Raw genomic sequence first — 12466 nt, forward strand, 5'->3', positions numbered from 1 at the left:
TGTGTGTGTGTGTGTGTGTGTGTGTGTGTGTGTGTGCGCGCATGTGCTAAATCTCATTTAGTACACACACAAATCACATTGTGATCTCAAGATAACCGTCAGGAAAATTTATATGCGGAAAACGTCCACTACTCTTGGCTTAAGTTTAATACATCTTTAGCCTTAAATTATAAATTTTTCTGAAAGAACAGGTTCACATCTGATGTTTGACATTAGATTATCTCTAATTAGCATTAGTAAAAATTATACATCCAAGGCATAATAATCACACACACTACCTATAATATCTAGTTTGTATGAAGCACAGTGCTTTAGCTTCAGTGTAGCATCCATTTTGCAAAACACATCCTGGGAGTGAAGAAGATTAATAGCATGATGCTGCCACCACCATGCTCATCAATGCTCCAAATCTTAAAAGTCTCACTTTATCCTTCTTTCTACTGTGTTCCCAAAGCTGGGGTCCAGAAAATAGCCTACATACCTAAAAATAGTAATAAGAAAGCCTATGCAAGTTTTTAAAGTGCAACATACAAACAGACAGGATTTGAAAATAATAAATATATTGGTCAATAAATTTGCTGTTGATGCTGATTGTGTCGTTGTGCCACTGAGTATTTTATCTGACTCAGTAAAAATACTTGCACGCTCAGGCAATAGTCAGGGTCACTAGCCTCTTCCATTTTTGTTTTGTGGGCCAATGGCTGAAAAATTAGCTAGCCACTGCTCTAAAAAGCAACAAATTAGCTGCTTGTAAACTTTGCGATGAAACTCTCAGCAAAAAAATAAAACGAACTATCCCGTGTATAATTTTATAATTTATTTATTCCTTGTTTTTTGCACAAGTGATTTAAAAAAAAGATGTAACTGTTGACACCAACTGTTTTGAGGCAGTTGAAACGAAATTAACCTTTTACTGTAAGTTTTTATTTCCTGGAAGCCAAAAAAACAAACAAAAAAAACAACAGCCCGAGGTGGGTTACCCATAATGCCTTGCTGCAGCTTTAAAAGCCAGTGCTCCTGCGCTGCTCGTACAGACTGGGCGAACAGCTGAGTGATGTAAGGTGTGTTGTCCCTTCATGTAAACAAGCGACACCAACACTGAACTACCGACGGGGTTTGCTTCAACTTGCGGATGGTTAACTTATCTGTGGACTTCCTGTTGAACAGTAGCCGTTCTGGTTGTCAAAAAGGACCTAAAGAGTCGAGTTTCCTCGAAGCTATCATGCTGAACACAGAGGAAAGGTAGGAAGTTGCTCGCAGTTTTTTTCTTCCCCACTGAAATATGTGCCGATAGGTTAACCGCTGTTGGCGACTGTTTTTGACCGTGTCACCGCAGTATTTTTTTGGCCTATTTACTTCTAAGGAAACTATTAAATTGTTGAACTTGCTTGTTGCTCTCAAAGTAAACGGGCTAAAAATCGACAAATACTTGGAGGCGCTGTTCACAAAGAAGCTAGTTAAAGTCCGAGGAGGAAGGAACTCCTTTTTTTTTTTTTTTTTACACTTTCACCAACAGGAATGAATAGAAGTGGAGATCTAGTTTTTTAGTTTTCAGTTTGGTCGAAAGAAAAAGCTCTGAATCAGATTGCAACGGTTTCTAGTTTTGTCTCAAATTGAAGTAGTTTTCGGCGATTTATAAAATACAGCAGCAGCTTTCCTCTGGTTTCTCTCCCGTTTTACCCTGATACCCAACTTTACGGTGGCTAACTTTTTCTAATTCATCAACTCATTTCTTAACAACACAACATGCATGTATATAAATGAAAAAAAAAAAAAAACTGGAAACTGGACCCCAAAAATCGAGTGACGTCGCAGCGTGCTGATCAGAATTTTGTGGCCGATGTCAGATGTTTTCTTAAAATTATTTTTCCCGAAACTTTTAGCTGTTGCTACAGATTGTAGCCCATTCAAAAATCTCTGCAAGAGATATGAGAAGAAAAAGAACAGCATTGATAATTTCTTTGTAATATTTCTGCTCTATGTGGTCAGAAGTTACTTTCAAATGAGTTAAAGACACGATGTGCAAAATTAGAAACAAAAAGACCAAATTAGATTTGACATTTTATATAGGCAGTATCCATCTGTAATTCCTTCCCAAAAAAGGATCATTTGAGAAATTACAAAATTCGACCAGCATTCCCAAATTCTGGATGTTCCATGAGAGATGGAAGCTCAAAGCTCAAAAGGATCTTCAGATCTTCACTTCCCGTTATCTGCTGAAGTCTTGGGCTCTTAAGCTGTCGGCCTGAACAACACGCAGGCACGTCATTGAAAGTACTCTCTCTACTTTCATTGACTTTATTTTGAAACATTACTGGTGCTGGAAAAAGGTGAAGGTGACCAAATACCTTTTCCTGGTATTGGCTGTTTAGAATGATGAGAAGCAGAACTTTTGTAGTTCACTGAATTGGGCTTTTGATTTGAAAGAAGAACATCTTTGTGATGTATGTGAGGTTCAGACATGGATGTCTAAAATCACTGGTTCTGGCATTCTTGTTACCGGACTTTGCACAAAGGTACTCCAGCAGTTGAGAGATGATGTCCTCAACGTAATCTTGGTATAGGTTCAGACTTGTACCAGTCGTGCACTGTGGCTGAGTCATTTGTAGCAACATGGCTCGTATCACTTAAATTCTGAGGTGTTATGCTTTAATGCGTCACTGCCTGCGTTTCTGTTCACCAAGCAATTTGACATTTAGAAATAATCTCGCTCAATGAAAACACTGCAATTAAGAGAAAAAAACTCTCAATAAATGGTTTTGGTGCTTGGATGAGTTGGGTTTTTAGACCGTCTCAGAATTGGTTTATTTTTGAAAAACTACCATGGAAACACTTTTTTTCACATCGCACAAGTCGCGTGATCAACAACCGGATGTTGCCACTGGCTCAAACCAACTGATGGCAAGTAGTTGGAGAATCATGGTGCGGCATGACACTCCCAACACATGATAAATCATGAGTTTGTTCTTGAATTATCGCATGAATAAACTTATTCACGTGCAATTTTTAATTGCGTTTCTTATTTAATGGAGACGCTGCAATTGCAAAATTGCATCTTTTCAACATTAGTGGAATACCGACAATGTTCTTCGCACATTTGTAATGGAAACCAGCTAGTGTTGCACAGCGTTTGTCTTTTTAATACGTTGGCTTATAGCTCCTTTCAGTCATGGAAACAAATCCTTGTCAATTTAAGATGAATAAACAAATTGAATTGTAGCCTGTTTTTTTTCTTTCTGCATTCCAAGACAGAGGTCTTATTTTTGTCCTCTATGGGTCAATGTCCTGACCTGCAGTGAGGAGTGTGGAGAAGATAAATTGATGCTGCGACTATATTTGCTCCGCTGCTGTGACCCTGTCTGCTGAAGGCAGTTACTGGCCTACATCAGCTGGTTATATAACCCCGCTCTTTCTGACGGGTCACCTTTCAAACCATCACTGGAATGTGTGTGTTGAAGGGACGAGTGCTGGGGCTCGTCACACGCTGGGCAGGATAAATGTTCTGTCCCAGGCTACCTGAGTGCTAGTTGGTGTCCCTCTAATTCACTGGCAGATGGAGCGTCTCGGCCGTTGCCGGGAGATTCAGGATTGAATTTTCCATCAGGGCACTTGGACGTCAACTTTGCCGAGCAGTTTCTGCTGACGTCTGACTCTGGAATCGCCAGTCTTGAGATGTTAATCTGCGTGGTCGGAGATCAGTGTTCTGGATGCAGAATGCCGTCTTCCTCCGGAGAATCCTCTAATCACTTGGCTTTATAGTCAGAACTAGGAGTGGGAAATATGGAGTTTGATTGTGGTGCTAATATAGATGGGGGGGTGGGGGGGGAAACTATTTATTACATTTTTAGGTGACTGTGACTGCATGACACAGCATTAACAGCACCACAAACACAAATATTGTTCTTGGAAAAAATCTTCAAGATTCAACTTGCTTAAAAAAAGATGCGATTTGTTTGACTAAACTGCGCACAGTAACTGGATTTAATCATATTTTTGAATTGACTGATATTAAAGATGCTCTTGTGGAACAAACAATGGAGAGAATGGGGGAAAAATGACATTTCCAATCATATTGTCAGTTGTGGGGGTTTTATTATCATTAAATTTATCATGGCAGCGATGAATCAAAATTCTTATAAGAATTTTTTTACGGTAAATATCCACCCCTATTTGGAACCCTATGTTGAAATTCAAAATGTCTTTAATTCATTTGATGGAGGCGGAGCACATAAATTAACATTTCTGTAAATGTACCAGAATTGACCGACTGGCCACTTTTTTATCTGTTGTCTCAGGACAATATTTGTCGTGCAAAAGACAAACAAAGTTTATAGCAAAACAAGGTTGGCTTTACAATTTTGTCAAAAACGGTACAATTAATAAACAGCATAAGAAGTCATTAAAATTTTATTTTATTTTTTTCAGTTTTATGTTGAAGCTTTGGTTGGACAACCACGCCCGTTTTAGTCCTGCTGCAACTTGGAGTTGGTGGCGTTTCTCACCACAATATTCTTATTGAAACTCTCTGGTTGATGACTGAAACCATACAGCCAGCGCTTCTGTTTTGCTCCATCCAGTTTAACTTTGCTGGAGCTGTTGCACAAAGAAAAATGGACAAATGCATCAAAAGCTGACGAAGACAAATTTGAGTCAATTGTACAAAATGTTGAAGGGATAGTAGTGTAGTTGAGTTCCAGATGATGGGGCATTTCAGTCGACTTGTTTGTGTCTGACCAGTCGAGCGCCGCCAAGGTGGGCCCAGGGGTCAGAGTCATGTGTTTTGACAGGAATACGTCCATCCGTGCTCAGGTTTCACAGCACGTGTACCTTTCCTGTTTCTGTCTCCGTGTCTTTTCCATCACGCTGCATGGCTCTCTGTCCGTGGAATGGAGAAGGTCCGGTTCAGTCTCCGTTTTCTTTCCTGTATGCGCCATCTTTTGTCGTTTGTGCTAAATCCAAAGCACTGTCCGGAAACATCAAATCGTTTCCGTTTGCAAACCAGTTGACTTTCGGCCTCATGCACCTCGGTCCTTCCCTTCCTCCAGTGAACACGTCATTAATGTTTTGTCTTTGTGTTTGAACCCCATGCCCGACTCTACGCTGACCTCCTCTCCATTCACACTCCGAAATGATCCGACTTGAATCAGAGCTCATAAAAAATCTCAGCTTCAGGAAGAGCAGCCCAGCAGTGGCGGCATCTGTCCCTCTCACTTCTCCCCCCTTGCACAACGAGGCGGTGACGCACTTGGCATCTCTCAGTCTCAACTCCCAACACACAGCTGATTAAATCCTCACCGGCATATTAATGCAGCTTGTGAATGTGCTTGGCCTTCACAACGGTACAGCCTGTAGCTCCATAAGTCAAACATGAATATGTAACCCATATTCCATTTTTAGAGTCTCGCGCTGAGTGCGGTGGGGCGGTGGCTGATGTCTGCAGCCGCTACAGGAGGGTGGGTATGGGTTCCAAAGAGTGTGACAGAAATGTCAGAGGACGACAAGAGTTTTGCCTTTCAAAACAACCTGGCATTTCCATCAAGGACGGTCTCCGTCTCTGAAAGGGAAGACGGAACCGGAGAAGTAGGTCTGGATATCTTGGCGAGCTCTCGGGTGGCTTCATCCATCTGAGTTGTACCTCTTGTCACTGGTGTTCCTGATATCAGTTTGGCTGTTGAGATTGTTAAAAGTTTCTATTTCAGGTTATTTTAGACATAGAGGAATGCATCATGGTGCACTCTAATACCCCTTGACCATTGTTGTTTTAGTTGGTAGCATGTATTCTGTGAAATGGAAGTATGGCTTGCTATTATATTCAACCCCTTTATTCTAACACCCCTAAACAAACAGCCGGAGCAACAGTGGAGCGAATTGATGTCATGGCGCATTCATGCATTCTGACTGCCCGAGTCAAAGTCCAGATATGAATACAATTGACAATATGTTGCAATGTTTTAAAAGATGAGCTGGTAGAGGCCTCTACAGACATCCAGATGTGGTTTTATGAAGTTCTGGTTTTGTAGACATGAGTCATAATTCACACCACACCGAATGTTCCTGGACACGAAAAAATAAAAAAATTATTTGGTCAAATTCCAATTAAATACACAGAAATTGGAGTTTGTAGCATGATAAAATATGAGAATGTTTTCTATTTTGAACTCTATTAAAAACAAAAAATATATGCTGTCTATACTCAGAAATTAAAAAGGGATCAAAGTCAGCCTTAATTTGAAAGCCTCGTTTTTCCATTGCACGCTCTGCTGGTTTGTGCTGTTCAGGTCGTCCACGTTACCAACCCGGTCGGCGGGGGAGGCTGAGGCCACGCCTCCTTTCCTCCGTCTCCCAGAAAGTAGAGATGTTCCTCTCTGGAACGTGACTTGGAAAGTGAGACGCAGAATAGAGTCAGGCGGCTTGTTGCTGACAGAGTTTGTATTGACCGATTACAGTTTAATCCACAACATGCAGAGCATCTGTGGTGATGCAGTGAAGATACCATGGCCCGACTGCTTCCAGCCACCATCTGAAACTCGAAACGCGGAGGTGTTCCCAAAAGGCCCACAAAGTTATTTACAGAGTTGTTTACAGATCAGGCGCTCGTTTGTGATGCGTGCCTCCCAGCACATGCATGGGGCCATTTGGACCTCTTTGAAATGCAGTCATAATAAATCCTAGTCTTTCATGTCTGCCGGGCTCCTTATAAATAAACAATCTGAGAGAACAAGAGTCAGTGGACTGAAACCCTCGACAAAAAAATTAACAAAAAAAAAGTTCTGTAATTGGTTGGATAAGAACTACTTGAAACTGTACAAGACATAATCCTAAACTTTAGACATGTAAACTGCTTTTAATAGAGAAATCTTGGACTTGGGTAAAATGCTGCTTTTGAACTGTCAAAACGTAAATAAAACTTTCTTAAAAATTTAATTGACAGAATAAGACTTTGCAAATCGGAAGACATTATTCCTCTTGGGAAACAGGTTCTTCCTGTTTGGTCTTATACTTAGTAGTTATCTCGTATCAACTAAAGTCATATTCACAAATAGATGTCTTTATAAAAACAAATATTTCCCTGAAATTGTTTACACGCACGCACACAAGATCACTTTCATAAAAGTTTTTGTCCACCTGAACCCACACAAATCTGCCCCTTGGCGTTGTTTTAAACACACCAAGCCCATAGGGGGCAGTATAGCGCAAAGCTAAAATCTATGTCAGCCAATCGGAATGCTTCAAAAACAACCACGACCACCTGTTGGGGATAAAACATGATGCTTCAGGGTTCATTTGAACTACTTTTAAATGGTGTGCTAGAATATTAAGTTAATGAAACACAGGACTGTTCATTGGGAATCATAAAGAACTATTGCCGCATTATTTGTCGCAGGCTGTAATGCCTGATTCTCAGTTGTCCCATTTACACATGCAAACACAAATACAGCATTTTCTCAAATCTACACTTTGGTCTGAGATTTTACAAAAATTCATTTTTAGTGATATTAAACCAAGTTTTCATACGGATGGGAGACCAAAATGCATAAATATATATTTGTTGTCCCAGATGTCCGATAATGTCTGAACTGAGACATAAAGTGGAAACTTGTTTCCTTCAGCATTGTAGGTTATTAGAGGTGTAAAACATCAGTATTTTCTAAGAGAAGTGCTGCTCATACCGGTTTTACAGAAAGTTGGAGCAAAATATTTGCTTCCTCTTGCAATCAAATAGTTATGATGTGTTTTGTTTGTGATTATTAGTCTATATCTTGCTAATATATTATTGACCAACATATTCCAGAAGTCATAGTGAAGAATAAACCACAAAAAGTATTCCTGCTTTGAGGGCCACGTTATCAGAGGCCATCTTGAAAGACGTCCACCGTCTTTTATCACCTGATGGAGATGTGGGTGATTAAACCATTAAAGTTCAGAAAGCATGTTGAAGAAAACAAAGACCAACAAATATCGTCATTGCAATATTTGCTATTTTCATATTTTCCCACAAATAAAAATAAATGCCTTCAGAACAAAGGGAAGTAGTTTCACTGTTTGAAAACTCAACTAAACTGAGCTGCTGTGTCGGGCTCCTACACTTCAAGTCCATCATGTGGCAACATTTTTTGGGGAAAGAAACTGCTAGCCCGGCCTTCGAGACGCTAAAGTTAACATCCATTTTGTAGCTTCTTATTCGCACTAGAGGTATTTTGATTTACTATGATTAATCCTCAGCTTTTCTTTTTACTGCTGTTGTCGTTTTAGCTCGGAGCTTGAGCATGTGGCTGGTTTTTTTTCTTCTGTTGTGATGCTACAATCTTCTTAATGTAAAGGCTTTGCTTGGAGCCAAGTCATCGTCCATAGCTTTGTGAGACAGCTGAGACAGGAAGTGGTTTATCTGCGTCTTGTTTTGTTTTCTTTTGCAGTTCCTGGTTATCGGGGGCCTTGAAGCCCAGCTCTATCCCTCAGGCTCCGGGGCCTCTGTGGTGCTCCTGATGCCCCTCACCCACAGCTGAAGATCCCGGGTGGGCGAGGGACGGTCAGGGATCACTCTCATGCCGTGCTAATACACAAGGTGAGGCAACTGGAATGAACGACTTAATCTTTAAAGAGCCACTATCATGTAAAATCAATTTTTTATTTTATTTTATTTTTTTTGCTTTACATCGTATTATTATTCCCTCTTCAAAAACATACCTGGAGAGTTGCCTTAATTCTTTCATGCATATTTGAGAAATCCTTTAATCTCCCATGGCAACCATTGAGCTGTGCAAAACGCCTAGTTGGACCTAGCCCCGCCTTCGAAGCGCAGCTCCTCCTCTGAGCTCCAGATTCGGCTCCTCTAGACTAGCCAGCAGCAATTGGCAAACATGTAGTGGAACTGTGAGCTCATTATATGAACTACTTCTCAATGAAACGCTGGTACAATGTTGTTAAAGGGTTAATAGAGGAGCCATGTTGTGACGACTTCCTGGAGGTGGAGTTTCAGAAAAAGTTTTTAAAGAAACAGAAGCCCAGATTCAATGCATTTAAATCGGGAAGAATTTTTTTTTTCCAAGTCAACACACCATTTTTATAACTGAAGACATTATTTGTTTATGCTATAAAATGTCACTATGGGCCTGGAAAACACGTAATACCGCCCCTTTAATGCTAACTTACAGCTTCTTAGCATATCTGACCTGAATAAACATCCAACAAAGAGAAGCTCATTATTACTATTGTTCCATACAGACATCTAAAAGTTGGCCAATCAAAAGACAGATGTCTGTATGGACTTTAATGTTTCTCTACCAGCTACACAGTTTTGCATGCTTTTTCTGATCCACTTCAAGCTCTTCAGGTGATGATCGTTATAATTGTGCTGAGTGCATTATCCGTCAGAGGCTGTCATGACTCGCTGCATTCAACACATATTAGTAATGAGCTTTACTCTCATTTTTATTTATTTTTTTAGCTTAAAAAAGAATGTGCATCATCCCAGGATTTAATGCCTCACTCACCTGGTTTCATTTGAACACAGTTGGATTTGACAAAAGAAAGCATTTTTATTTCATTGTGATTAAAACAAACGACTGATTGCTCAGCGAGCGAGCGACGTGTTGGACTGAAGCTGCATCCCGACATGTGACCGGCTAGCCTGTGGAGGATTAGAGGTTTAGGATCAGACTCTTCAGTCATAACTGTCATTACCATCCTCATCCGCCGGTGAGCGTGATGCCCTTTCTGCCCCGACCGGCTCGGGACACAAAGATCTGAATCTGTGTTATCCAAGGCAGACGTCGCACTCCGACAGGGTTTTTTTTTTTTTTTTTTTTTTTTTTTTTGTTTTATGTCCGTTTCTTTACATAAAGAAGGCAGAAGTGGTCTCCTATACCGCATAATTGTCGTTATAGATAATTTTCAAAACTGCTGATAAGGCACTCTTGTGCTTCATTTAAAAATATCACGACTACTTCCTCTTTGACATTGAAAGGACTTGTTTCTATTGGTCCATAACTTGATCTTGAATCTTAAAGCTCCCAGAGTTTTCTGGGCTTAAAATATAGAAACTAGGACTGAGCAATAAAATCTCCCATTTGTCTTTCATACTAGACTTGAAAATACTTTCCAAAAGTGGCTGTTATTTCAGTCTGAGAGTCGTACGACACAGCATTAGGGCCAGGCAATAATACATTTTGTTTAATTATGAGAAAATTGTCACTTGCAGAAAAAGACGCAATTATACCCGAAAAAACATCTTAAAATAACGAGAAAAATGTTGTTATAGAAAAAAGTTCGGCTATCAGGATCTGACGCAACTAACTCTTTCGAAATAGTTGTTTGCACAATCATTTCAAACTCCCACCACTGAGGACTAGATGCTGATGTGTCAAAGGATTATTATCTGGAAAACATATATCAAAGTGTAATGTCACAAGATTCTCAACTTTTCTCATTTAAATTTTTTTGTCATTTTTCATGTTTGAGTTTCTATAAAATTAATACTCTATCCCTGTAGTATTCTGACTTCAGTCTGGTAACATGACTTAATTCTCCTAATTAAAAAATAAAGATTTCTGGCCCTACGATTGTGTAGCAGAGTTGACCAGAATTCAGAGTGCAAACAAACAGAAGCTGTCAAACAAGATGGCCGCCCTTACTGTGCTGACATCACTCTGAACTGTGGAAACCCAAGGAGAGCACTGGTGTTTAAAAAAAGAATCCATTAAACTGATAATTGATTTTATCGACTGAGTATAATCAACAGAAACGCTCCATTAGTGACGGTTGAAGCCCCCCATGTTAGTTTCTTTGTCATTTTTCCTCTGTTTCGTTATTAATCTGCATCAGAACGTTTGGACTCTGAGCCCGTCTGCTTGTCGTTTCCCCCCCTTGGTAGGATGACAGGTTGACGGTGACGCAGGCCTCCCCGGTCGGCGGGAGACCCTCGCTTCTCCGCTTCCACTACCAGCTGACTGAGCGCCGCTCGGCCTTCTGGGACACGGCACTTTCAGGGGACAGCCTCTTCCTGGAGGTCCCAGCAGGTTCGCTGGCCGAAGGGAGCAAAGAGGGGTACGTTTGAGAGCGTCCTGGGGAATGCTGTGAATTGGGGTTCTATTTGCAAAATGCTTTGATGGGACTAGTTTCATAAATGACTTCTGGCAGGTAGCATTGTGTTTCCTGGCTGTGTGTGTAACTGTAACCCAATCCTGCTGCCAGCTCTGCTGCTGCCCTGCATTTTGTAAAATTGCATCGCTTATGTAAAAAGAAGAAGGGGGGGTGAGGGGAGAGGGGCAACTTTATGCATCATCACTGCCCATCTTTTCCTCGCTCTCCAACTTCATCTCATGCTTCTGTCTCCAGGCTGACCGCGCTGCTGGAGTTCGCCGAGGAGAAGCTGAAGGTTAACTACGTCTTCCTGTGGTTCCACAAAAACAGAGAGGATCGAAGTAAGAAGCTCCTGTCATTTCAGAACGATTATTATTTATTTAAGAGGCCAGCACAAAGGAAGGCACAGCAAAGAAACAATTAGTCAACTTTTGAAATAGTCGCCAACTAATTTATTCATCGATTAATCGTTTGCTCAAATGCTCAGACTCTTTAAAAAAAAAAAAAGGCTTTTTGCTGAAAGAACAATACAGTCAGAGCAGCAATTAAGCTAAAACTACAAAAAACATTTGTACGTTTTGCATTTAAGATGAACACCTTTCCTTTTCTCTAAGTATCTTCAATTCAGAACTTCTCAAGAGTTGCCTTCACCTGAAACAAATTTTGTAAAGGGAAAAAAAATTAACTGGTATTTAGTCAGTTAATTGTAAAATTACTCAACTACAATATAGTTTGGCTGCATGTGATGAATCCTTTGTTCTTTTTTATTAATTTTTAGGATGCAGTAAATGCTAGGTTTTTTTTTTGTACACCCTATAATAAAAACATTATTTAAAAAAGGATTTTTAAAAAACTTTTTCTTATGTATTTCTAACGTTGTATAAAAATAAAATGTAGTGGTTTTTAGTGGTTACACAAATATTCTGCAGAATGTGCCCAGTTTTTTTTTTTTTTTTTTTTCGATTAATCGTCAAAAATAATTGATTTGCAGCCGATTAGAAGGGAAAGGAACACGTTTCTACAAACATCCATTAGATTTAGCGAGTTTTTCCCTGTATGGGTGGTTTCCATGGCGATTCTAAACCCGATTCCCCGTTTCCCCTTCCAGTGGTCATCATCAAGACGTTCCACTACATGGGCTTCGAGATGGTGAAGCCGGGCAACCCCATGGTACCAGCCCGACCCGATCTGGCCTTCATGGCTTACTCTCTGGACAACAGCAGCTCGGATGAAGAGTGACCATCACCTCCCTCGCCCACCCCACACCCACCCTCTCCCCCCCACTCCCCTTCCATACCCCTACTCCTCCCAGTCTTCAGCCTATCCTCTGACAGCGGTCGCGCCGGGCGGAGGGGTCTCTGTGATGCCGCTGTTTTCTCCCTGAAGA

At 40.6% G+C, this 12466-nt stretch overlaps 1 protein-coding gene across 1 annotated transcript; it reads left to right on the forward strand.

Moving 5' to 3' along the window:
- Window positions 1-1015: 1015 nt before the first annotated feature.
- On the forward strand, window positions 1016-12460 carry oaz2a (ornithine decarboxylase antizyme 2a). Its single transcript, XM_008411206.2, is given in 6 exon segments — window positions 1016-1242; window positions 8415-8481; window positions 8483-8563; window positions 10871-11043; window positions 11335-11420; window positions 12188-12460. Coding segments are annotated over 6 exon segments (648 nt in total). The 5' UTR covers window positions 1016-1132; the 3' UTR covers window positions 12319-12460.
- Window positions 12461-12466: the final 6 nt, after the last annotated feature.

The sequence above is a fragment of the Poecilia reticulata genome, linkage group LG6, assembly GCF_000633615.1.
Source record: "Poecilia reticulata strain Guanapo linkage group LG6, Guppy_female_1.0+MT, whole genome shotgun sequence".
Taxonomy (NCBI): Eukaryota; Metazoa; Chordata; class Actinopteri; order Cyprinodontiformes; family Poeciliidae; genus Poecilia; species Poecilia reticulata.